General features: G+C 41.1%; 1 protein-coding gene across 1 annotated transcript; it reads right to left on the bottom strand.

Moving 5' to 3' along the window:
• Nucleotides 1–1,264: 1,264 nt before the first annotated feature.
• On the bottom strand, nt 1,265–21,427 carry nkrf (NFKB repressing factor). Its single transcript, XM_072595517.1, has 3 exons — nt 20,963–21,427; nt 9,060–9,181; nt 1,265–3,734 (listed from the first exon to the last, which is right to left on the bottom strand). Exons 1-3 carry the CDS (start codon nt 21,169–21,171, stop codon nt 1,786–1,788), a joined length of 2,280 nt encoding a protein of 759 aa, XP_072451618.1. The 5' UTR covers nt 21,172–21,427; the 3' UTR covers nt 1,265–1,785.
• Between the last annotated feature and the right edge of the window lie 1,425 nt (nt 21,428–22,852).

The raw sequence follows: 22,852 nt of genomic DNA, 5'->3' as shown, positions 1-22,852 counted from the left end.
CTGATGTGAAGGACAGTCCCTCTCACCTCATCTCTAGAGTGCAGCTCTTTGGTCCATGTTTGGGCCTAGACTGTAATGAGGTCAAGAGCCAGGAGATCCTGAAAAACTCAAAATGTGTACTGGTGAACATGCTGTTGGTTAGCAAATGCCACTTGATTGCATTGTTGATGACACCTTCCATCACTTTGATGACATCTTTTTATTTTTCAAAGCAGTCTGAATTTAGCCAAATATTCTTAAATTTCCAAAGTGCACACATTGTGTGCTGCTCAGTTCATGGGAAACAAAACATTTGTCCTTTCTTCTTTGAATTAATTCAATATGAAAACAGACAAAGACATTGGCTAACAGTTACTATCAGGTACATAAGCAGCAATGCAAATTTAATCCACTATTTTTCAGTAACAGGCTTATTGTAAAAAATATTTTATTCCATTTAAAACAAAAGGACATTCTGGACTGCCATTTAATACACCAAAAATACACCAACTAGAACCTTGTTTTTCCCTCAAAGGAAATGTCAGCTGGCAAGTAGACCAATATTCTGTCCACCTTATCGCTCAATGCTGCTTTGACATAGCTGGCAGATGACGGAGCATTAAGAGAAAGAGATATTTTCGTCACACCAGCATTACTCATATAGTGATAATCTCAGCAGAGTGTCCTAGTGCAGAACTAAATGAAGCTCATTATGACTAAGAGGTCAGAATCTAATCCTTCAACACACACTGTAGTCCTCAAAAGAAAATGAAAGTTCTAAATAGGGATGTTCATGTACATCTTACTGGCCACAAACAATCAAGGTTCCAAAAATCCTCATTCAGGGCTGGAATAAGGCACTAAAATTGGCCTTAGCATTCTGAGTTAAGGAGGAGTTGGGGGTGCAGGAACCCAGCTGGAAAGTGCATTTGTTATGTACATGAGTCGAGGGCATAACTGGTCAGGCTCCAAAATCAACTATATTCAAAGAGCGTACAGTCACCCAGTACATGGGCTCACATGAAGAATGGTCAGTTCAGCAAGGTACTTGGGCACCCAACACCCAAATTCTAGCAAGGAGATGAGCAGAGGAGAAAGAATGCTGCTTGACATATCAAACAGGACGAATACAGGATGTTGTGGGAGAATTACTGTAAAAGGGCAGTTAGGAGTTTAAATATTGCACTGTGGAGCAATCAAAACAGAACTGTTCCAAAATATCATTTCTTTACAAACAGTTTCCACCAGTACATTAATGATTAGGGACTACAAAGGATGAAGCAAGTTGAGGTCTTGACTTACATTTTATTCCACTCTGTGGTGTAGATGGTGATAAGAATCAAAAACCTAGCGCAACATGAACATCAACAAGAGACCCCTCCCCCCATCAAAAACAAATACTGGGATTTAAAAATATACACTAACTTTTAAGATTTAACTGTCATAATTTTAATGTATCTCATCACTTGCTCCTAACTGAGATGAACCACATCAAAACAGTTATTAGCTCACTAGTAATTTGAACAGTGGCAGTTTATTACCATTTTTTGTAAATAACACAGACAGTTATCTTTATACAAGGAAAAAGGTGATGCAGAAATACTGAGACAGTTCATTTTGGATGCCTTGTTTTGAACATCTACCTCACTGATGACGATTTCAAAACTGTAAATAATAGATGTAGATAAACTTCTATTGCAATTGAGAAACCATTTACATTAACTGAATTCAGATTACAGGGGGAAAGTCTCACTTCGGAAGAAATCTGCACATAAATAAAAATGAAAAATTGGGCAGAGTTCTGCATCAAGTTGAAGAACCGGGCACTACCAGTTCAAATCGGCCAACTTGTCCTTCTTGTGCAAGCTGGTTCATAATATCATCTACACGGACCTTTCTGCTCACAACCAAATAACGCTCCTTTCCTTTTCCATAGGATTTACTCTTGAGGCCATACTTTGCAGCCATTTGATGGATTTGCATTCGCTCATCGTTGGTTAGCTCTTTGGAAAAGGTCAGTTCTTCCTGCTTATCCGAGCGGGCATAGTTTTTGATAAGATCTTCTATATCACGCTTGTTTAATTTAGAACCACTCTTGCTCATCTCTAAACCCAGGCCCTCTCTCTTGAACTGTTCTTTTACAATGATTGGCTCTGCAATACCTTCACCCTCTTTCCCCAAACCACCTCCTTTCCACCCCATTTTCCGTAAAAGCTGATTGCCAATGTTGTCCTCTGTGATCTTTTGTTTAAGAGCTTCCTCAGCCGATCTTCCAAGAATTGCACTTCGAGAGATGGCTGCATCAGTGTTTCCTGGTTTGCTTGATTTTACAACAGGTTGCGTTTCCCTCAGTATTGTCAAAGCTTTTTCTGCCGCTGTATGCTTCACCAACTTCTTGGTTCCATAAGCCTCAGCAATAAAGTGATCTTCAACAAAAACACGACATTGCCAGATCTGACTGGGCGTCAGTTGAAACTTGTAATCCACGGTCATTCTGTTAAATTGGGCTGAATTGTTCAGAATGCAGACAGCATTTTTTGCGGTCTCCAAAATGACAAAATCCATCCAGTGCTTCTTTTTGAGATCCTTCGAATTCCGATTGTTCTGTTTAGTTGTTTCATTCCCTTTATTGGCTGTATCTTTAGTATCTTTGCTTGGGATTTTCTCATCTGGCTTTTTGAGAGCAGGAGGAATGTCATTTCGAGGGGTGTTTTTTTCACATAATATTAAATCATCAATACAATTACTTTTACACTTGCGCTTCACAACCTCAACCACCACATCTTTAAGGAACAATTTTAAGGCTTGCTCAGAGGCCCTATCGCGAGCTCCAATTTTGCTGCCAGCATAACCTGTAGCCAAGTAGACACCCTGACATCTCAACTCACAGGCATAGCCATCTGTCAAGACTTTCTTATTTTTTGGTACATCAGCTGGAGGGATCTCCTTCAGCGATACGTAGAAATACTGAGGATTTGTTTTACATGTCTGAATACAGCTGCTTAGCACGTCACTATGGTTTAGCTGGTTACTGAAACCTCCAATAGAACTAAGCTTTCTTGACACAGATATCTGAAGCATATTAAAGAAAGTCTGTCTGCTCTTTATTGCAGATGGAGAAAAGCCACCAGATGGAGATTCCTTGCTTGACAAAGGTTCTGGAAGGACTGACTTGCTGGCATTCTTCTTAGAAGATTTTCTACTTTTCGACCGTTTGGTCTGTGTGAAACCCAGGCCCTTGTAGCCCTGTTTATTGGCAACTGGGGTCTTGGAAAAATCCGGTCCCCTCATTGTTGGATAAAGATCTGATGGATTGGAATGATAAGCTTCATATTTAGCAGAATAATTCTGCTGTATTTTAGACATGTAAGTGCTTAAACAGCTTATCCCATTAACGCAGTTTCCACTTTTGGCTTGCTCTCCATCTGTGAAGATGGTTTTGCACAAGGAGTCATAATCACACGTGTTAGAATTCTGAGAAGTGGCAGGATCCAGTGGGCCATTTGAACTTTTGCTAGATTTGCTTGTTTTTGAGGTGGATTGAGACTCTGCTTTTACCGATTTCTCCTCCATTCTAATCAAACAATTTGAATTATCTTCATCTAAATCTGCCCACCTTCGTGGCTTGTCTGATTGACTTGGCTTTTTCTTCACTTCATCCTCCTCCTTGGTGCTGCTGCTAACAAATGCAACTGGCTCAAAACGAAACCGAGGGCGAAATAAAGGCGGTTTCCGCTTTGCTGTTGGATTTTCACCTAAGAAGATGGACACAGATAGCGAGCGTGTTAGTTCATATTTTCAAAACATTGCCTGCCTTGCACATCAACAAGTTATATCTTTTATTTCTAAAGAATTAAGTCTGGAAACTTCAGCAATACATATTCGTCTACATATTCCTTGCTCTTTTGCTCATCAGCTAGTATTAATGCAATTATTGCTAAAACCATTTCAAACAGAACACAAAAGCTAGAGTCAAGGAAATATCTATTTTGACAATGCCTGTTGGGGTCTGTCTGTGCAGACTCCTTTCTCTGCAGTCAAATTGCATAAGTTTGTTTTAAGAGTAACTCTGGAATAAGACTCCTAAATGATCTGATATGCCAGGTGACATGGAGATGAAGGATATGGAAATTATGTTTGACAAATTTACTAGAGTCATTTGAGCATGTAACAAACAGAGCTGATAAAGGAGAATCTGCAGCTGTATTGTATTTGCAGAAGGCATTCAAGAAAGTGTCACATAGAAAAAGGTACTGCACAAAATAGGAACTCATGGTGTTAGGGGTAATGTATAAACACAGATTGAGGATTGGCAAATGGGCAGGAGATAGAGTCAGGATTAATGGGAAATTTTCAGTTTGGTAAGAAATAACTAGTGGAATGACACAAGGAACAGTCCTATGGTCTCATATTATTTGCTATCTATATTAATGATTTGGAAGGGGGTTGCAAAGTGTGATGTGTAATTATTTGCTGATGATACAAAAATAAGTGGGGAGGCCTGCTGTGATAAGGACACAAGAAAACTGCAAGAGAATTTAGATAGGTTGAGTGATTGGGCAAAAAACTTGGCAGGCGGAGTTTAATTTAGGAAAGTGAGAGACAAACACTTTGGCAGGAAGAATCCAACAGCAAACTAAAACTTAAATAAAGAGAAACTCCAAAAGTGAGCATCACAGACGGGATCAGACTCTTTCTATGCATGAAACAGAAATGTTAGCATGCAGTGTAGCAATTAAATAAAACAAATGCGATTTTGGACTTTATTGCTAGAGGCTTGCAGTTTAAAAATGGGAAAGCCTTGTTACGACTGTATGGTGTTGGTAAGGCCACATTAGAAGTACATGTAATGTTCCGTCCCCATTTTTAATCAAAGATATGCTGGCACTGGAGGCAGTACAAAAGTGATTCACTAGGCTAATTCCGGAAATGAAGGAATTGATTTATCAAGAACATGTTAGACCTTCATTCATGTGATTTTAGAAGAATGTAATGTAACCTTATTGAAACATACAAGATTCTGAGGGGACTTGACAGGATAGAATGTTTAGAGTATAGGGGCAAGGATGTCTTTCTGCAATTGTATAGGGCCCTTGAGGAGACCACACCTGGAGTATTGTATGCAGTTTTGATCTCCTTGTCAGAGGAAGGATATTCTGCTACAGAGGGAGAGCAATGAAGATTTACCAGACCGATTTCTGAGGTGGCAGGACTGATGTATGAAGAAAGACTAGATTATTTAGGATTATATCCACAGGGGTTGAGAAGAATGAAGATCTCATAGAAATCTATAAAATTCTAACAGAACCAAACAGGAAGAAAATGCTTGATGACTGAGAGAACCCAGAACCAAAGTGACATTCTAAGGATCTGCAGTAGGCCATTTATGACTGAGATGAAGTAAATTTCTTCACCCAGACTGGTGAGCTTGTGGAATTTCCTACCACTGAAAACAGCGGAGGCCAAAACATTGGATGTTTTCAGGAAGGTGCTGGGATCAAAGGGTTTGTGAGAAATCCAGAACGAGGCACTGAGTTGGATAATCAGCCATGATTGTATTGAATAGCAAACCTGGCTCGAAGAGCCGAATGGCCTGCTCTTGTTCCTATTTTCTATGTTACATTCCCACTAGTGGCAGAATCCCAAATTGGGGACATAGTTACAAATTAAAGCGACACTTATTTAAAAGTATGAGAAGGAATTACTTTTCTCAGTGGGTACAGAATGTCTAGAATTCTCAAGCCCAGAAATTTGTGGAGGCTATATTAGTGAAAGTATTTAAAGAGGAAGTAGAATTTTTAAATATTGAGGTGAGAGCTACAAGGAGATGGCACAAAAGAGGTGTTGAGGCTTGGTGCAGATCAGGCAAGATCACATTGATTGGCAGGACAGGCTCAAAAGCTGAATGGCCTACCCCTACTCTCTTATGATCTCTCTTCTATAATATGTCTATTAGGAACACTGCATCAATCCCAGAGATTTAGAATAAACACTTTGATAGTTCTATCATTCAGTTAATATTTCCCTCATTAAAACTGCTATTTGTTAAACTTAAAGAAACGCTGCAAAGTTACTTGCTGCACATTTCTTCCATTTAGCATGCAACTGCACTTAGCTAGATGCTGGATTAAACCTCAACTCCTGTTGTATACAGCAGGATCTTTCCCATACTTTTGAATATTACATTTTCTCAAATTAGTATTTAAACTATCAGGCATTCACTAAGCCAAACAGTTTTAGTAACTCTAGATGTGGGAATTTCTGAGAAGCAGAACTTATGAATGCAATAAAGCTGACTGATGCTTACAGAATAGATACCGAAGCATTGATGTCACAACTTTGATTTTGATCATAAGCAAGATCAGCAACTGGAGAATAATGTTAATCTCCCTCAGTACTCAAAACTGTGTGGAATTCCTACACAGACCTAATAAATCAACTGGCAAAATATGTTTCACTTATGGATAAGCATGCACTCGGATGAAAATTGAAAATTGCCCATTAAATGCATCAGTTTCTGCTTAAATATGTAGGAGACCATTATTATTGCAGACAACACACTTCAGAATTAATTTTTGATGGGAAATTAATTTCAAAAGGTAGCATATTCAGGTGTTGAAGAAAATCAATTATGGCAAAATAACCAAATGTCATAAATGGAGTAAGGACAGAACCTAGGTCTACTGCAGGATCCAAAATGCTTATTATATGGTGGAAGTGGTGGAAAAAAATGAGGAGAACATCCTCTCTTTCTGTCTTCCAACCATGAAACCATAATTATTTTCAGGCCAGGAAACAACACTGCCCACAATTTGGCAGAAACTGAAAATTCAGTAAAGATTACAGTGAATGCTGTTACTTGAAATAAGTGCCTTGGTGGTTCAATAATTTTGCTCTTCAGAGATTGAAATTATTGGTGCAATTTAGTTTTGTAATCTAACAAACCCAGAAGGGCTTCATGCAATCACGGAACATTCAGTCCGCAGCAACCTACCCAAATGACAGATGCAAAGCATTGAAGGGAAATTATTCAGAATACAAAGCTTATGAACATATAGAGTCATAGAGATGTACAGCATGGAAACAGACCCTTCGGTCCAACCCGTCCATGCCAACCAAATATCCCAACCCAATCTAGTCCCACCTGCCAGCACCCGGCCCAAATCCCTCCAAACCCTTCCTATTCATATACCCAACCAAATGCCTCTTAAATCTTGCAATTGTACCAGCCTCCACCACTTCCTCTGGCAGCTCATTCCATACACGTACCACCCTCTGCGTGAAAAGGTTGCCCCTTAGGTCTCTTTGATATCTTTCCCCTCTCACCCTAAACCTATGCCCTCTAGTTCTGGACTTACCGACCCCAGGGAAAAGACTTTGCCTATTTATCCTATCCATGTCCCTCATAATTTTGTAAACCTCTATAAAGGTCACCCCTCAGCCTCCAACGCTCCAGGGAAAACAGCCCCAGCCTGTTCAGCTTCTCCCCGTAGCTCAGATCCTCCAACCCTGGCAACATCTTTGTAAATCTTTTCTGAACCCTTTCAAGTTTCACAACATCTTTCCGATAGAAAGGAGACCAGAATTGCAAGCAATATTCCAACAGTGGCCTAACCAATGTCCTGTACGGCCGCAACATGACCTCCCAACTCCTGTAATCAATACTCTAACCAATAAAGGAAAGCATACCAAATGCCGCCTTCACTATCCTATCTACCTGTGACTCCACTTTCAATGGGCTATGAACCTGCACTCCAAGGTCTCTTTGTTCAGCAACACTCCCTACGACCTTACCATTAAGTGTATAAGTCCTGCTAAGATTTGCTTTCCCAAAATGCAGCACCTCGCATTTATCAGAATTAAACTCCATCTGCCACTTACTGGATTAGTGGTGCTGGAAGAGCACAGCAGTTCAGGCAGCATCCAACGAGCAGCGAAATCAACGTTTCGGGCAAAAGCCCTTTATCAGGATGAAGGGCTTTTGCCCGAAACGTTGATTTCGCTGCTCGTTGGATGCTGCCTGAACTGCTGTGCTCTTCCAGCACCACTAATCCAGTATTTGATTTTCAGCATCTGCAGTCATTGTTTTTACCTTCCATCTGCCACTTCTCAGCCCATTGGCCCATCTGGTCCAGATCCTATTGTAATCTGAGGTAAACCTCTTCGCTGTCCGCTACATCTCCAATTTTGGTATCATCTGCAAACTTACTAACTGTACACCTCTTATGCTCGCATCCAAATCATTTATGTAAATGGTGAAAAGTAGAGGGCCCAGCACCGATCCTTGTGGCACTTCACTGGTCACAGGCCTCCAGTCTGAAAAACAACCCTCCACCACCACCTTCTGTCTTCTACCTTTGAGCCAGTTCTGTATCCAAATGGCTAGTTCTCCCTGTATGCCATGAGATCTAACCTTGCTAATCAGTCTCCCATGGGGAACCTTGTTGAACGCCTTACTGAAGTCCATATAGATCACATCTACTGCACTGACCTCCTCAATCTTCTTTGTTACTTCTTCAAAAAACTCAATCAAGTTTGTGAGACATGATTTCCCACGCACAAAGCCATGCTGACTATCCCGAATCAGTCCTTGCCTTTCCAAATACATGTACATCCTGTCCTTCAAGATTCCCTCCAACAACTTGCCCACCACCAAGGTCAGGCTCACCGATCTGTAGTTCCCTGGCTTGTCTTTACCGCCCTTCTTAAACAGCTCTTGAAAAAAAGGGGCTCTCAATTTCATTAGTTTTAAGGACTGATGCAGTGGAAGGAGAGTCCTTGAATCCTTTTAAGGTGGAGGTAGATCGATAAGCAAAGGATGCAAAGCTATCAGAGGAAGATGGGAACACAGATTTTAGGCTACAATCAGATCAGCCAAGGTCTTATGGAACAGCAGAGCAGGGGCTCAATGGCCTAGTATTGTTCAGAGTTTGTATGTTCTTATGAAAATAGGGAGTTATTATAAAATACATGAATAGGACTATACTGCTTGAACAGAAGATGAGCACTAATTGTTTTGTCTGAATTGCCTATTTCCATATTATAAATACCAACATATTAGGACAGTCTTTTTCACTTACCATTGTCAGAATTGGATCTTTTGTTTGTTGCGCTCCCAGGAACCAACTCGATTGATCCAATATCACCAACATCAATACCTTCAGCCATTCGAAAGACTCTCTCTAAAAGGTCTGGGCTGTATCTTTTAATAAAAACAAACAAAATTTATTTGCATAACTTCACCATCACCACCTTCACCTCTTATCTGATAAGTACACTTCATGGTAAATTATAGCAAAATACAATAAATTTAGAACATAAAAGGTGTATCAATATATCATGGTCAACAGTACATTCTTTCTCTTTGTTTTGGCCCACTCTTTCGCCACCACACATGCAAGTTAACATGAACACACCAGGAATAATTGCCAAAGCATGACAAACGCATCCTAGCAGCTGAGAGGGAATCTTGTCCAATGTTTTCATGTTTCAGTAAATGATATTGCCAACACCTACTAGACCCAAGATTTGTTACACACCATCTGACCTTGCACAGACTGCACATCATCACTACTTAATCAAAGTCTAGAAACTTCCCACCTTACAGCACTGCTAGAGAGTACTTTTTTAAAATTCACTTGAGAGCTGTGGGCATCACTAGCTGGTCAGTATTTATTACCCGCCTGTAGTTGCACTGTTTGCTACAGGAACTATCAAGGTAGCAGTTCATCACCCCCTTCTTAGGGGAACTTAGAGTTATGCATTAAGTATCAACACATAATGAATTAGAATAATAAAAAAGTATATGTAGGGATTTCATGGGGAAAGGAGTGAAACATAGAGGTCTACAGCACAGGAAGACACACTTCAGCCAGTCAAGCATGCCTTGGTCAAAAACAAGCATCTAACTACTGTAATCCCACTTTCCAGTACTCAGCTGATAGTCTGATATGCCTTAACATCATTAGTGCATATCTAAATACTTCTTAAACGTTATGAGGGTTCTGCCTTTGTCACCCTTACAGGCAAGTGAGTTCCAGATTCCCACCACCCTCTGGGTGAAAAAATACTTCCTCACATCCCCTCGCCTTAAATCTATGCCTCCTGTTGATCAATCCTTCCACCAAGGGGAACCTTCCTTCTCATCTACTTATCTATGCCCCTCATAACCTTATATATCTTAATCATGAGTCTCAAGTGAGATATCAACAGCCCAAACAAAGACCAAATTCAAATGCTTCACTCTTGCCATTTAACGAAAAGTATATGTGCTTTCCAATGAAAGTCACCAAGAAATAGCTCATCAAATAAAAAGCACAAATATCTACTAAACAATTACAATTGCAGTAAATTGTAAATCCAGTGTTTTACAACTGATTCATGTGTCATACACCTTTAAATGCATATCGATAGATATTTTTGGTCCTATGACTAAGTAACAACTTTCAAAACAGGCATCTTTTAAATTCCTTCCAATGAGATGCCAAACCAAAGTCCTTTCCTTCAAATGGTTGGAGTAAATCACTTGACGTTACTTCAAAGAGAAACAATATGTTTGCCCAGGTGTCCTGGCCAATATTTATCCCTCAACCAAGTCTACTAAAATTGGTTCTTTGGTCTAATATCACTGTTGTTTGTGCAAGACATGGACATAAAAGTTGTCTGCTGTATTTCCTAGATATAAAAATGCAAGTAAAGAATGAGCGATTTATTTAATAAGATCATAGCTGATCTGCCAGTGGTCCTACCGCCATAACCTTTGACTCTCTTCTTAGTTAAGCATCTATCTACCTTTGCCTTATGATTATTGACTGCTTTTCCCTTCAATGCCCTTTGTAGTCAATTTCCAAAGATGCTCAACATTCAAAGAAAAAAAATTCCCTTCAATCTTAAATAGGCGTATTTTTAACGTGTGGCACCTGGTTCTAGTGCCGATGAAACATCCTTTCAGCATCTATCTTGTCAAGTTCTCTCATTGTCGTAAACTCCAAAGGACACAGACCCATGCTGTCAAACCTCTACTCATAAGATAATCCCTTCATTCCAGAAATCAGTTGAGTAAACCTTTTCTGAACTGCTTCTAACAAATTTAAATTCCTTCTTAAATAAAGAAATGCAAACTGTACACAGTATTCCAGATGCAGTTTCACCAACGCCCTGCAGAACTGCAGCAAAATATCTCATATTCCATTCTACTTGCAATAAACAACATTCCACTTACCTTCCTAATCATTTGCTGTACCTGAATAATAATTTATGATTCAGGTATAAGGACATCCAGATCCCTCTGCATATCTAGGTTCTGCAATCTCTCTCCATTTAAATTATTAACTGCTTTTCCTTCTGCCAGCCAACGCGGACAAATTCACATTTTCCTACAGTATGTACTTCGTTTGCTGAATTTTTGCTTACTCAACCTGTCTATTTCTCTTTGCAAACCCCTTATAGCCTCTTCACAACTCATTCTACTACCTTCAGCAAATTTAGCAACCATACCTTCAGGGTTTTCATCTGAGTCATTGAGATAAATTATAATAGTTCCAATTCCTGGGGCATTCCACTCGCCACATCTTGCCAATTAAGTTATTCATGCTTTCTGTTAGCTAACCAATTCTCCAATCATCCTGACATGTAAACCCTATACAACAAGTTCTTGTCGAGTGCATTCCAAAAATCTAAGTACAGCCATCCACTGGTTTCCCTTTATATATCACTTAGAGTCATAGAGATGTACAGCATGGAAACAGGCCCTTCGATCCAACTAGTCCATGCTGACAAGATATCCCAACCTAATCTAGTCCCACTTGCTCCCTCAAAGAAATCCAGTAAACTAGTCAATCATGATTTTCTTTTCCCAAAATCATACAAAGTGATATTTTCTACATGCCTCTTTATAACCTCCTGAATAATAGTAATTTTGTTAGTACTGTTTCTATTCTTTCTAAATGGGAGTAAACAAAGACAGCCATAGATTAACAGATTGCCTATACACAGAAAATCCTAGATTACTTCTGGACAGTTTCACTATTGTTATGTGGGCAAAGCAGTTGTCAAGTGTACTGTAAAAGTGCACAAACAATAAATTAGCAGATAACTAGATATCTGCTTTAAATTGAGAGAGAAAGGAATGCTGTCCAGGACAGCACTGATCACCTGCAAATAGTGCTACATGATCTTTTATATGCACTTAAACTAACAGGGGCTTGGCTTAATACCTTGTCCACAAGTTTGTTCTGAATATGCTACGTAAATACAATGCTAAAGATGTATCAGTACTACGTTCAAGTCCACGGTGGTTTGAATCCACAATCTTCCACAGTGACTAAGCCAAGATGTTTATTCGAAATCAAAACAAATCTTTGTTTGGGGCGGCACGGTGGCTCAGTGGTTAGTGCTGCTGTCTCACAGTGCCAGGTTCAATTCGGGCAACTGTCTGTGTGGAGTTTGCACATTCTCCCGGTGTCTGCATGGGTTTCCTCCCACAACCCAAAGATGTTCAGGTTATGTGAACTGGCCATGCTAGATTGCCCATAGTATTCAGAAATGTGTAGATTAGGTGCATTACTCAGGGGTAAATGTAGGGAAATGGGTCTGGGTGGGTTACTCTTCAGAGGGTCAGTGCGGATTTGTTGGGCCGAATGGCCTGTTTCCACATTGTAGAAATTCTAATTCTAAAAAAAATTGCATCAACGATTTTTTTTGTTACTGAAAATGTTTTGATTAAAACTTGATCAATGGTGTCACTTTAAAAAGTTTATACATAACCCCAAAGTCTAAAAAGTATTGTGAATATAAAATTTTTGAAAGTACGAAGAGTATATTTGAATGCATGGATGTCATTTTAAAAATAAAGCAGAAGAACTCACCCCTCTACTGGATACCAAATCTTTATGCGCTCTAACATCTACCCACCCAACTTCCTTGGCAATAACTCTACACTAACTTTATGAATACAGAAAAGTAGGCAAGGAGCCCAAATCAATTTTGCTGAATTATAAGCTCTTGGGATTGTATTTTTAATTTGAAAAATGAAGAGTCATGTGACCTGTTCTGGGGACAGCCAGACAGCAAGCCTGAGAGATTTGGTTGTTTCAGATTAAAGGGGATCTAGATTGTTTTACTGAGGAGAGGATGTTGAAAAATGTGGTGCTGGAAAAACACAGCAGGCCAGGCAGCATCCGAGGAGCAGGAAAATCGACGTTTCGGGCATAAACCCTTCTTCAGGAATCCTGAAGAAGGGCTTATGCCCGAAACGTCGATTCTCCTGCTCCTCGGATGCTGCCTGGCCTGCTGTGTTTTTCCAGCACCACAGTTTTTAACTCTGGTCTCCAGCACCCGCAGTCCTCACTTTCTCCTGAGAAGAGGATGCAAAATATTTATGCTAGGAGACAAACCAAAGTGCTTTTAGATGGGACCTTTATTGAGGAAGCAATTGTGATGTCAGCTGACATGCTTTCCTTTGAGACATATCACTGAATCACACAGTCAGTTGTCTGGGTGGAGGAGAAACAAGGAGGGCATAGACAGAGAGAGAGAGTGCATGAGAAACAAGACAGACAGAGACAGAACAGTTCAAGGCTGAAAGCCTCAATGGTTTACTGTCAAAGCAGGAGGGGAAGCTTGCGCTTGGATTGAAAGATCAAATTTGTAAGGACTTGAATCGAAGCTGGAAGACTCATCATGCTTCCATGACAGGAAGATCTTCAATAATACTCTTTCAACATGAAGGTCAATTCTAGGATTACAAGCTAATAGGCTGGGAAAGGAAAAGAACAAAAGTAACCTTAGGAGTTAAGAATCATTCAAATAAAAGCAATGTACTGGGAATGCTGGAAATCCAAATTAAAAAAGGAAGTGCACAGGATCTCAGCAGGTCTGGCAGCATCTGTGTAGAGGGCAAGCAAGTTAATGCTTTGTATTGAGTATGACTTCAATATTTTTATTTGAAACAAAAATTACCTTGGGCTGATTCTGGGAAAATTGAACATATACTTAAATAACAACATACTGAATCGTGCAAAATGTGTTTTTCAGTTGTGCTGAAGATAAAAGAAGATGATTATTTCATTCTGTGGCTTTAGGTAGTTACCTTTGAATATAATACTTAATCAATAAAGCTTTTGGACTTTGTTACAGTAAATATTTTAAAATGTGAAATCTGGTGTTATTCTTTCAGCTATTAACTGAAGTTTGAACTTCTTTTTGAGAGTTATCAGTCTTCATGGAGGTTGTCACAACTGATGCTCAATTGTTTTACAATTACCTCAGGACAGATATAAAACCAAAAATTCACCATGTGGAAGACATCAGGTCCCACTGCTCTTAGCACCAATGTTGCTCCACCCTTTAACATCAAATGATGAAATGCTCAGACATCACAGGGAGAATGCATGAAGAACAAAAAGCACTTAATTGACTATTCCATTTTATTTCCCCTAATCACATGCCATCCTTATTCCATCAATAACATCCTCCAAAGTCAATGTGTATTTAAATTATTCCATAGGTGATCAAAAATTCTCTCGCTTTGTAATTTACATTGAATATTACTTTCAACTTATAAATAATGAAAAAAAAATCTGTGTTTTCCTATTGTCATAAAAATGCTGTCAATCATGCTCAAAAAGGTTCCTCTGGGTAGAGATAATAACATGCGACTGCAGGGCTCAAAACAAAAAATAACATGGGAGCATCAGCCGAGTCTGCATTTGGTTTGGAAGGCCATGGTAAGAAACCTTCTGTACGGAAGTTAGAAAAGTGAATGCTGTGTGCCGCACAATCAGAAGAATAAATTAACCTGTTCAGAAGGAAGAGAGCTTTGCACTGCATTCTCAAGCAAAAGGTTTAGTTGGAAGTGCAGATGGTAACCCTGCAGTACTCTTTAAAGGCTGTCATACTGCAATTCTCCACTTCACCTTGGAGAAGTTTCAGGTACTGTCACATCAGTTTGGAGTTAACAACAAGTTTGTTTGATGCTAAGATACCCATTGGTTCAAAGCTGTGATGGGCGGTTCCCACCCAGGAGGAATACAGGTAGCTGAAACTACCAACAATATTAATGGTTCTTCAGGTTGGCACACCATACATATTGAATGCTTTAAAAGGTTCCTGGAATAACTAAAAGGAAAAGTCGTGATTTTGGTCTTTAAGAAGAACATGTAAGTCAAACTACCTCTGTCAGAGTAATGTAAAACCTGGAGGAAAAACAATTAAGGGTGACTCTTCATCTTGAAGCACTTCAGTCCACAAGATTGCTATCTGGTTTAGAGTTCCAGGACTTTGAACCAGAAATTATGAAGGAATTATGAAATATGTCCAAAACAAGTTGATATGTGCTCTCATGGGAAATATGGATGTGGACGTGAGGCTGTTTGCACAAAACCAGCTTGGATTGTTATTCTAAATAGCAAGTCCAAGAGGTCCCTACAGACACTGCAGCCACAGTGGATGTTTAAATTTGTGAAAAGCTCCTGAAAGCTAAGTGAAGTCTGAGGACTCAAATCTACATTTGTTTTAAGATTAATGTACAAGATAAACAGCAGAGTCCGTTAGGGGTTGAGATAACTCCAAAATGACAAGACTGTTGATGGAAAATTAGAATCCATTTAACCATCTGTGACAGGCTCATTATCCAGTAGTGAATCAAGTAATTCAACAGTTTTTTTCAGGACACTGTTGTTGGACAAGACCAACAATTCGCATTTCTCACAGCAAAAAGGAACTGAACACAACCAACAAGACTCCAGAAATACTGTATTAAATATGAAATGTAACTTTCTAATACACAATAACTGTAGAAGCAAATAGAAACATATGGGAAAAACAGCCACGAGAAGACTAGAATTCTATGGGATAAAGATTAATGGCACCCAGAACAAAAGATTAATCCCTAAGTGATGGAATTCTTCCCATTCAGCTTTCAATAATCCAGCAGCCCAATAACGTTGTATTGAGCATGGTGGTTTTAGCTAAAACCAAATTCACCAATGCTATAGGCTTGACTGGATATTAGTCAGGCTTCAGCTATTGCTGCACACATTTGACAGGAACCAACCGTTGGTTCTTAAGTGTAGGTTCGCTAACTTAAGATACTCAGATTTGATATAATTTATTATTGTCCCATGTACCAAGATGCAGTGAAAAGTATTGCTGTGTTTGCTAATCAGACAAATCATACCTGACGTAAGTACATCAGGATAATAAAACAGAATGAAGAATATCGTGTTACAATTATAGAGAAGATGCAGAGAAAGGTCAGCTCTAGTATGAGAGGTCCGTTCATAAACCTGGTAACAGCAGGGAAGAAATCGCTCTTGAATCTGTTTCAAACTTTTCTATCTTCTGCCTAATGGAGGATGGAAGAGAGTATAACCAGGGTAGGAGAGCTCTTTGATCATGTTGGTTGCTTTCCCAAGGCAGCAGGAAGTGTGAACAGTCAATGGAAGGAAGGCTGGTTTTTATGATGGCTAGGCAGCGTTCACAACTCTAATTTCTTGCAGTCTTGGGCAGAACACGAGCTATATCAAGCTGTGATGCATCCGCATAGGATGCTTTCTATGGTGCATCTATAAAAATTGGTAAGAGTCATTGTGAACATGCTGAATTTCCTTCACCTTCTGAGGAAGTAGAGGCATTGGTATGCTTTCTTGACTGTAGTGTTGCTGTGGATGAACCAAGATAAACTGTTGGCGATATTTACTCCTAGGAAACACTCGACCACCTCCAACTCTCACCATTGATGCAGTCAGAGACGTGTTCCACATTCTACTTCCTGAAGTCGATGAGTAGTTCCTTCATTTTGCTGACACTGAGGCATAGACTGTTGTCTTTATACCATCTCACTAAGCTGTCTCTTTCCTGTACTTTGTTGCGTCGTTGTTTAAGATTCGACCCATTACAGTGATGTCATCGGCAAATTTACAAATTGAATAAGAGCTGAGATTGACCACACAGTCGTGAGTGCATAAGGAGTATAGTAAGCATCCAAGTACACAACTTTGCAGGGAATTGGTGTTGAGGATTATTAAGGAGGATGTGTTGCCACTTATCCTTACAGATTGCAGTCTGTGGGTCAGGAAATCAAGGATCCAAATGCAGAGGGGGGAGTCAGAGTCCTAGATCTGTGTCTGGAGGTGGGTTTGGTTGGAATTATAGCATCGAAGGCTGAGATAAGGTCAATATATAGGAGCCTGATGTAGGTGTCCTTGTTATCCAGATGTTCCAGGGATGAGTGTAGGACCAGGGAGGTAGTGTCTACCATAGACCATCGCAACTGTACTTGGGGCAGGTGCAACATAGAGCAGCATAAACTAATCCTGTGAGTTTCTGGATAGTTTGCTTTGGGTGACATCAAATGTGGTCATGAATACAAGTTGAGGGGGACAAAATCTCAATCAATTAGTCTTGTTTTGCTTGAGGCACCCGAGTTAAAATAATATCTGGACATGAGGAGTAATGGGTCTTTCAACCTTTTAAGCCCACTCCACCAGTCAATAAGATCATGGCTAGTCTTCCTCTTCAACATCATTTTCCTGCATTATCCTATCTCTCAATGTTTTTAACATGTGAAAGTAGATCAATCCCAGTTCTGAATATACTCAATAACTGAGACTCCACAGCCTCTGGTGCATGTAAATCCTCCAAGTAGAGAAATTCACCTCAGTTCTAAATGGCCTGCCCCTTATTCTGAGACTGTATAACCCGTTTCCACACCCCTCTGCCAGGGTGAAGATCCTTCCTGCTGATCCTTGCAAGATTTGTATATGTTTAATGAGATTGTTGCTTTGTATTGTAAATATTTTTCTTGAATTTTAATTAATTAGTCCTCCAACTTTATAGTTTCCATTTAGAAACTACAACACATACCCAGAAACACTGGGAACCAATAATCATAACAAAGCAAAAAGCAGACATTGTTTTTGGAAAGATCAGCTCTCTGACAATAAATCCCACTGTCTATTATCAAATTAAGACCGATTTACTTAGCAACCAATACCTGGCCCTCAGTTAACAGGTACACCAATTCCATTCAACTCTGAAAAAACACTTTCATTTATGAAACAAAACTATTACTTCCTCAAAGCTAAATTACAATGTTATACAACAGCAAAGAAGCAATTCAAAATTTCTTCCTTTCTAACTACAGCATGAGACATTTGGTAACTAACTCTGCAAATTTTTTCACTTCAGAACAGAATGACTATCCTCAAGAGTTACCTCTGAACAAAATAAGTGCAATTATTGAATCCCTTCACCTTTCAGTAATAGCAGAATGTCAAAGCAGGCTTTAGATAAACTGTAATACAGACACTGAAAACATACCCAGTGAATTCAAGGGACCGACAGCATCCCATTCTGGGATGTATGCTTGCCCACCTATCCCTTAGTGTGTCAGGGTAAACAGAACTCCTATTAAAAAGCCCAGCCAAAGATTTTTAAGAAAAGGACATTGCCCAGCCCTGGCACATTTCACCTGGGAGACTTGTGGCAAGGACGGCAATGTGAGGGAGAAGGAAGAGAGATGTGGTAAAAGGGATCAGAGGACAATGAAGGAAAAAGAGGAAAGGTGGTAGGGTGATGAGGGAAAGAAAAGGGAAGGTGGTCAACAGAAAGCCACAAATAGAGCTAGAAAGAAAAGTAAGATAGAGTATGAGGAAGAAAACTAGCATGGAATATAAAGACAGATAGCAAACATTTCTATAGATATACAGAACGAAGGAGAGTGGCTCAAGTAAATGTTGGTCCTTTAGAGGATGAGATAGGGCAGCTAGTTATGGGATATAATGAAATAGCTGAGGCACCGAACAGATACTTTGCATCGGTCTTCACAGTGGAGGATACTAATAATGGGTCAAGTCAGTGACGAAGAAGCGAAGGTAAGATGAGTACCTGGAAACAATTATTATTATTACGGAAGAGCTTGTGTTGGGTAAGCTCATGGAGCTAAGGATAGATAAGTCTCCTGGCCCTGATGGAATGCATCCCAGGGTACTAAGAAAGATGGCGGTAGAAATAGGTGTACTGGCTGTAATTTTCCAAAATTTGCTGGACTCTGGGGTAGTCCCAGCAAATTGCAAAGTAGCAAATGTGATACCACTGTTTAAAAAAGGAAGTAGACAAAATATGGGGAACTATAGAACGAGCTTAACCTCTGTAGTGGAGAAGATGCTTCAGTCTGTTATCAAGGAAGAAATAGCAGGGCATTTCGAAAGAAATAGTCCCATTGTACAAACGCAGCATGGGTTCATGAAGGGTAGGCCATGCTTCACAAATCTATTACTCAAAGGTGGAGGGATTCAATAATTGCACTGATAGACATTTCAAGCAAGGTGGAAATTGGGAACCCAGTGGATGTGGTATATCTAGATTTCCAAAAGGCCTTTGACAAGGTGCTGCACATGAGGCTGCTGCATAAGATATGGGTGCATGGTGTTAGAGGTAAAGTATTAGCGTGGATAGAGGATTGGTTGACTGACAAGAAGCAAAGAGTGGGGATAAATGAGTGCTACTCTGGCTAGCAATCAGTGACTAGTGGTGTCTCTAAAGGATCGGTGTTGGGACCACAATTATTTACAATTTTTGTAGATGATTTGGAGTTGGGGACCACATGTATAGTGTCATCGGCAAATTTTGACACCAAGATGAGAGGCAGAGCAAAGTGTGCAGAGGACTGTGAAACTTTGCAGAGGAACACTGAGTGAGTGGGGAAAGGTCTGGCAGATGGAATACAATGTTAGTAAATGTGAAGTCATACATTTTGGTAGGAGTAAAGCAAAATAGATTATTACTTGAATGGTAAAAAGTTGCAGATGCTGCTGTGCAGAGGACCTGGGTGTCCTTGTGCACGAATCGCAGAAGGGTGGTCTGCAGGTACAACAAGTAATTAGGAAGGCAAATGGAATTTTGTCCTTCATTGCTAAGGGTATTGAGTTTAAAAGCAGAGAGATAACATTAGAGCTGTACAAAGTGCTGGTGAGGCCGCAACTGGAGTAGTGTGTGCAGATTTGGCCTCCTTACTTAAGGAAGGATGTACTGGCACTGGAGGGGGTGCAGAGGAGGTTGATTCCAGAGTTGAGGGGTTGGCTTATGAGGAGAGGCTGAGTAGATTGGGATTATATTCAGGAGAATTAGGGGGGAATCATTAAAAACATAAAATTATGAAGGAAATTGATAAAATAGAAATAGAAATAGATAGGATGTTTCCACTGGTAGGTGAAAGTAGGATAAGAGGGCATGGCCTCAAGATTGCAGGAAGGTGTAGAACTGAACTGAGAAGGAACTTCTTCACCCAGAGGATAGTTAATCTAATGAATTCCTTGCCCAGGGAAGTAGTTGACACTAGTTCAGTAACCACTTATAAAGCTCAGGTAGATACGTTTTTGAAAAATAAAGGAATACGGTTAAAGATGCAGGTAGGTGGAGCTGAGTCCACGAAAAGATTAGCTGTGATCTTATTGAGTGGCAGGGCAGGCTCCAAGGGCCGGATTGCTTGCTCCTGCTCCTAGTTCTTATGGTGGGGTGATGAGGGAAGACAGGGAGTGGAGAGGAAAAAAAGAGGAAAGATAGGGGGTGGTGAGGAAAAGAGGAGGAAAGATAGGGGGTGGTGAGAAAGAGGGAAGATAGGGGTTGGTGAGGAAAAGGTGGGAGAGTGTTGAGGGGAATCAAGGTAGAGAGGAATGGGTAGGTTTTGGGGGAGGTCAGGGACAGTGAGGGGATTAACAATGATTGATTTGGGGTTGGGGGTATCTGGAGGGAGGGGGAAGAGAAGGATCATGAGATGAGAGAGCTGAGGATAAATCAGAGGGAGTTAGGGAATGAGGAGGGACAAGAGGGGGTTCAAGGGAAAGCGAGGGGGCTGAGGAGGAGGAGGAGGAGCGGCGGTAGTCGGTCATATAGTGAAATCCTGGTGGTGTGGAGTGAAGGATGGTGTGGAGTGAAGGATGGACTGGAGGTCGGGGCTCGGGGCCTGCTCCCTCTCACTCACCTACAGCCCAGGAAGACATGGTTGGTCCAGACCATGGAGAGGGCGAGCAGCTGCTCCATCCTGTTTCCCGGGTAATTCTGGATGTGTCGAAGGATGAACTGCCGGCGGATCCTCCAATGCTTGTCGCTCTCCGACAGGCCTCGGTACTGCTCCACCGCCTCGGTGAGCTGCAGCTTCGGGCCGGCCAGCGACTCCACGCCGGCCGCCATCTTAGAGACCGGGCCCAGGCGGCGGCGGCGGCGGCGTCAGCAGCGCCCCGACCGGCGCGCGCACGCACACGCGCACACACACACAGCGAGGGGAAAGCAATCGAGCCCGCCTTCCAACACACCGTCGACGAGCAGCCGGCGACCAGGCCCCGGGTCTGAACCGTGACAGCGGTTAACCGATTGCCGCGGACTGCCTTCGCTCCCGGCCGCCCCGCTCCCAACTGGCGGAGGCCGGCCCGCCAGCGCCCCTAGTGCTGGCAGTGTGGAGGTGCGGAGGAGGGGGTGCACTGCTCCCCATCCCCCACCGCCAGCCGCCACAATGTATCCGCTCTGCTGTCACAAACACTGCCCTTGACAACAGCGACACAAGCAGCGGCGCTCACTGCCACACACTACACCCTCACCCCCACTGGCACACACCGTGTGGTCGCGCACCCCAGCCCCCCAGAACCAATTCGCACGTAGCAGGCTCTCCTGTGATAAACAGACAGAGAGATATTCCTCTTTTGTGGCGAGGGGCAACGGGGAATGACTCGCCTACTCTTCTGCAAAAATAGGGATGAAGGATGTATAATGACCCAGGACGACAAGGATGGCTCCTTTACTCTTCAGGATAGTGATAATGGCCAGGACACCAGGAATGATTCACTCACTCTTCTTCAAAATAGGAGGGAGGTGCGATGGTCAGGACACCAGAATTTGATTTAATTTATTATTGTCGCACGTACCTAGGTTCAGTGAAAACATCATGTTTTGTGCGCAGTACAGGCAAATCATTACCATACAAAGTGCAGAAGAGTGATAGAACAGAGCAAAAAACACAAGTCACCGTGCTTGTGGAGAAGGTGCACAAAGAGTGAGGTCCCAACATTAAATTTTCAATTTGAAAGGTCCATTCAGAGGCCTCATAACAGCAAGGAAGAAGCTCTTCTTGAATCTGTTGGTCTGTTTGTTTAAGGAATGGCTCACTTATCCTTCAAAATAGTGATGAGAGATGGACGTCCGGGATGTCTGGGTGATGAAGGGCTTTTGTCCGAAACGTGGATTTTACTGTTCCTCGGATGCTGCCTGAACTGTGTGCTCTACCAGCACCACTAATCCAGAAGCCAGAGCCTGGGATGACTGGCCTACGGTTCTGCAACATCGATCTTTTGAATAAAAGCAACATACAGCAGTTGCTAGAAATCTGAAATAAAAACACAAAGTGGCAGAGAAATTCGGCAGGTCTGGCAGCATCTATGGAGAAAAAAACAAAGTTAGATTTTTGGGTCCCGTATGACTCTTTGGAACTTTTAGGTTCACCAGAGAGCAGCGGAACATCAATTCAATGTCACGTTCAAAAGGGAATACCTAAACTTTTCATGTGCGCAAGATGTTGTCTATCTCAGGGATCAATGCTGGGGCCTTAACATTTTACAATTAATATTAATGACTGGGAATGAAGGAATCAAAGTTATTGTTGCTAAATATACTGATGGTACAAAGATGGGTAGCAAAGTAAGTTGTGAAGAGAATATAAAGAGATGAAGTGAGTGTGAAAAGATCTGGCAAATGGAGTATAATGTGGGAAAATGTGAAATTGCCCATTTTGGCAGAAATAATTTAGAAAAGGAAGTATAACATCAGAGACTGTAGAGTGCTGTGATACAGAAGTATGCAGGTGTCCTAACGCATGTCTCAC

Source organism: Chiloscyllium punctatum, chromosome 25 (genome assembly GCF_047496795.1).
Source record: "Chiloscyllium punctatum isolate Juve2018m chromosome 25, sChiPun1.3, whole genome shotgun sequence".
NCBI classification, from domain to species: Eukaryota; Metazoa; Chordata; class Chondrichthyes; order Orectolobiformes; family Hemiscylliidae; genus Chiloscyllium; species Chiloscyllium punctatum.
Note: the sequence above shows the minus strand (reverse complement) of the source record. Positions and strands in the feature narration are given on the sequence as shown.

Bases quoted from the DNA above. Each gene is read 5' to 3' on its own strand.
- nkrf (XM_072595517.1), bottom strand. From the start codon at position 21,171: ATGGCGGCCGGCGTGGAGTCGCTGGCCGGCCCGAAGCTGCAGCTCACC. The intron at 9,182-20,962 runs GTGAGTGAGAGG...TTTTATTAAAAG, and splicing joins CATGTCTTCCTGGGCTGTAG to ATACAGCCCAGACCTTTTAG. The intron at 3,735-9,059 runs GTAAGTGAAAAA...CCATCTTCTTAG, and splicing joins AAGATCCAATTCTGACAATG to GTGAAAATCCAACAGCAAAG.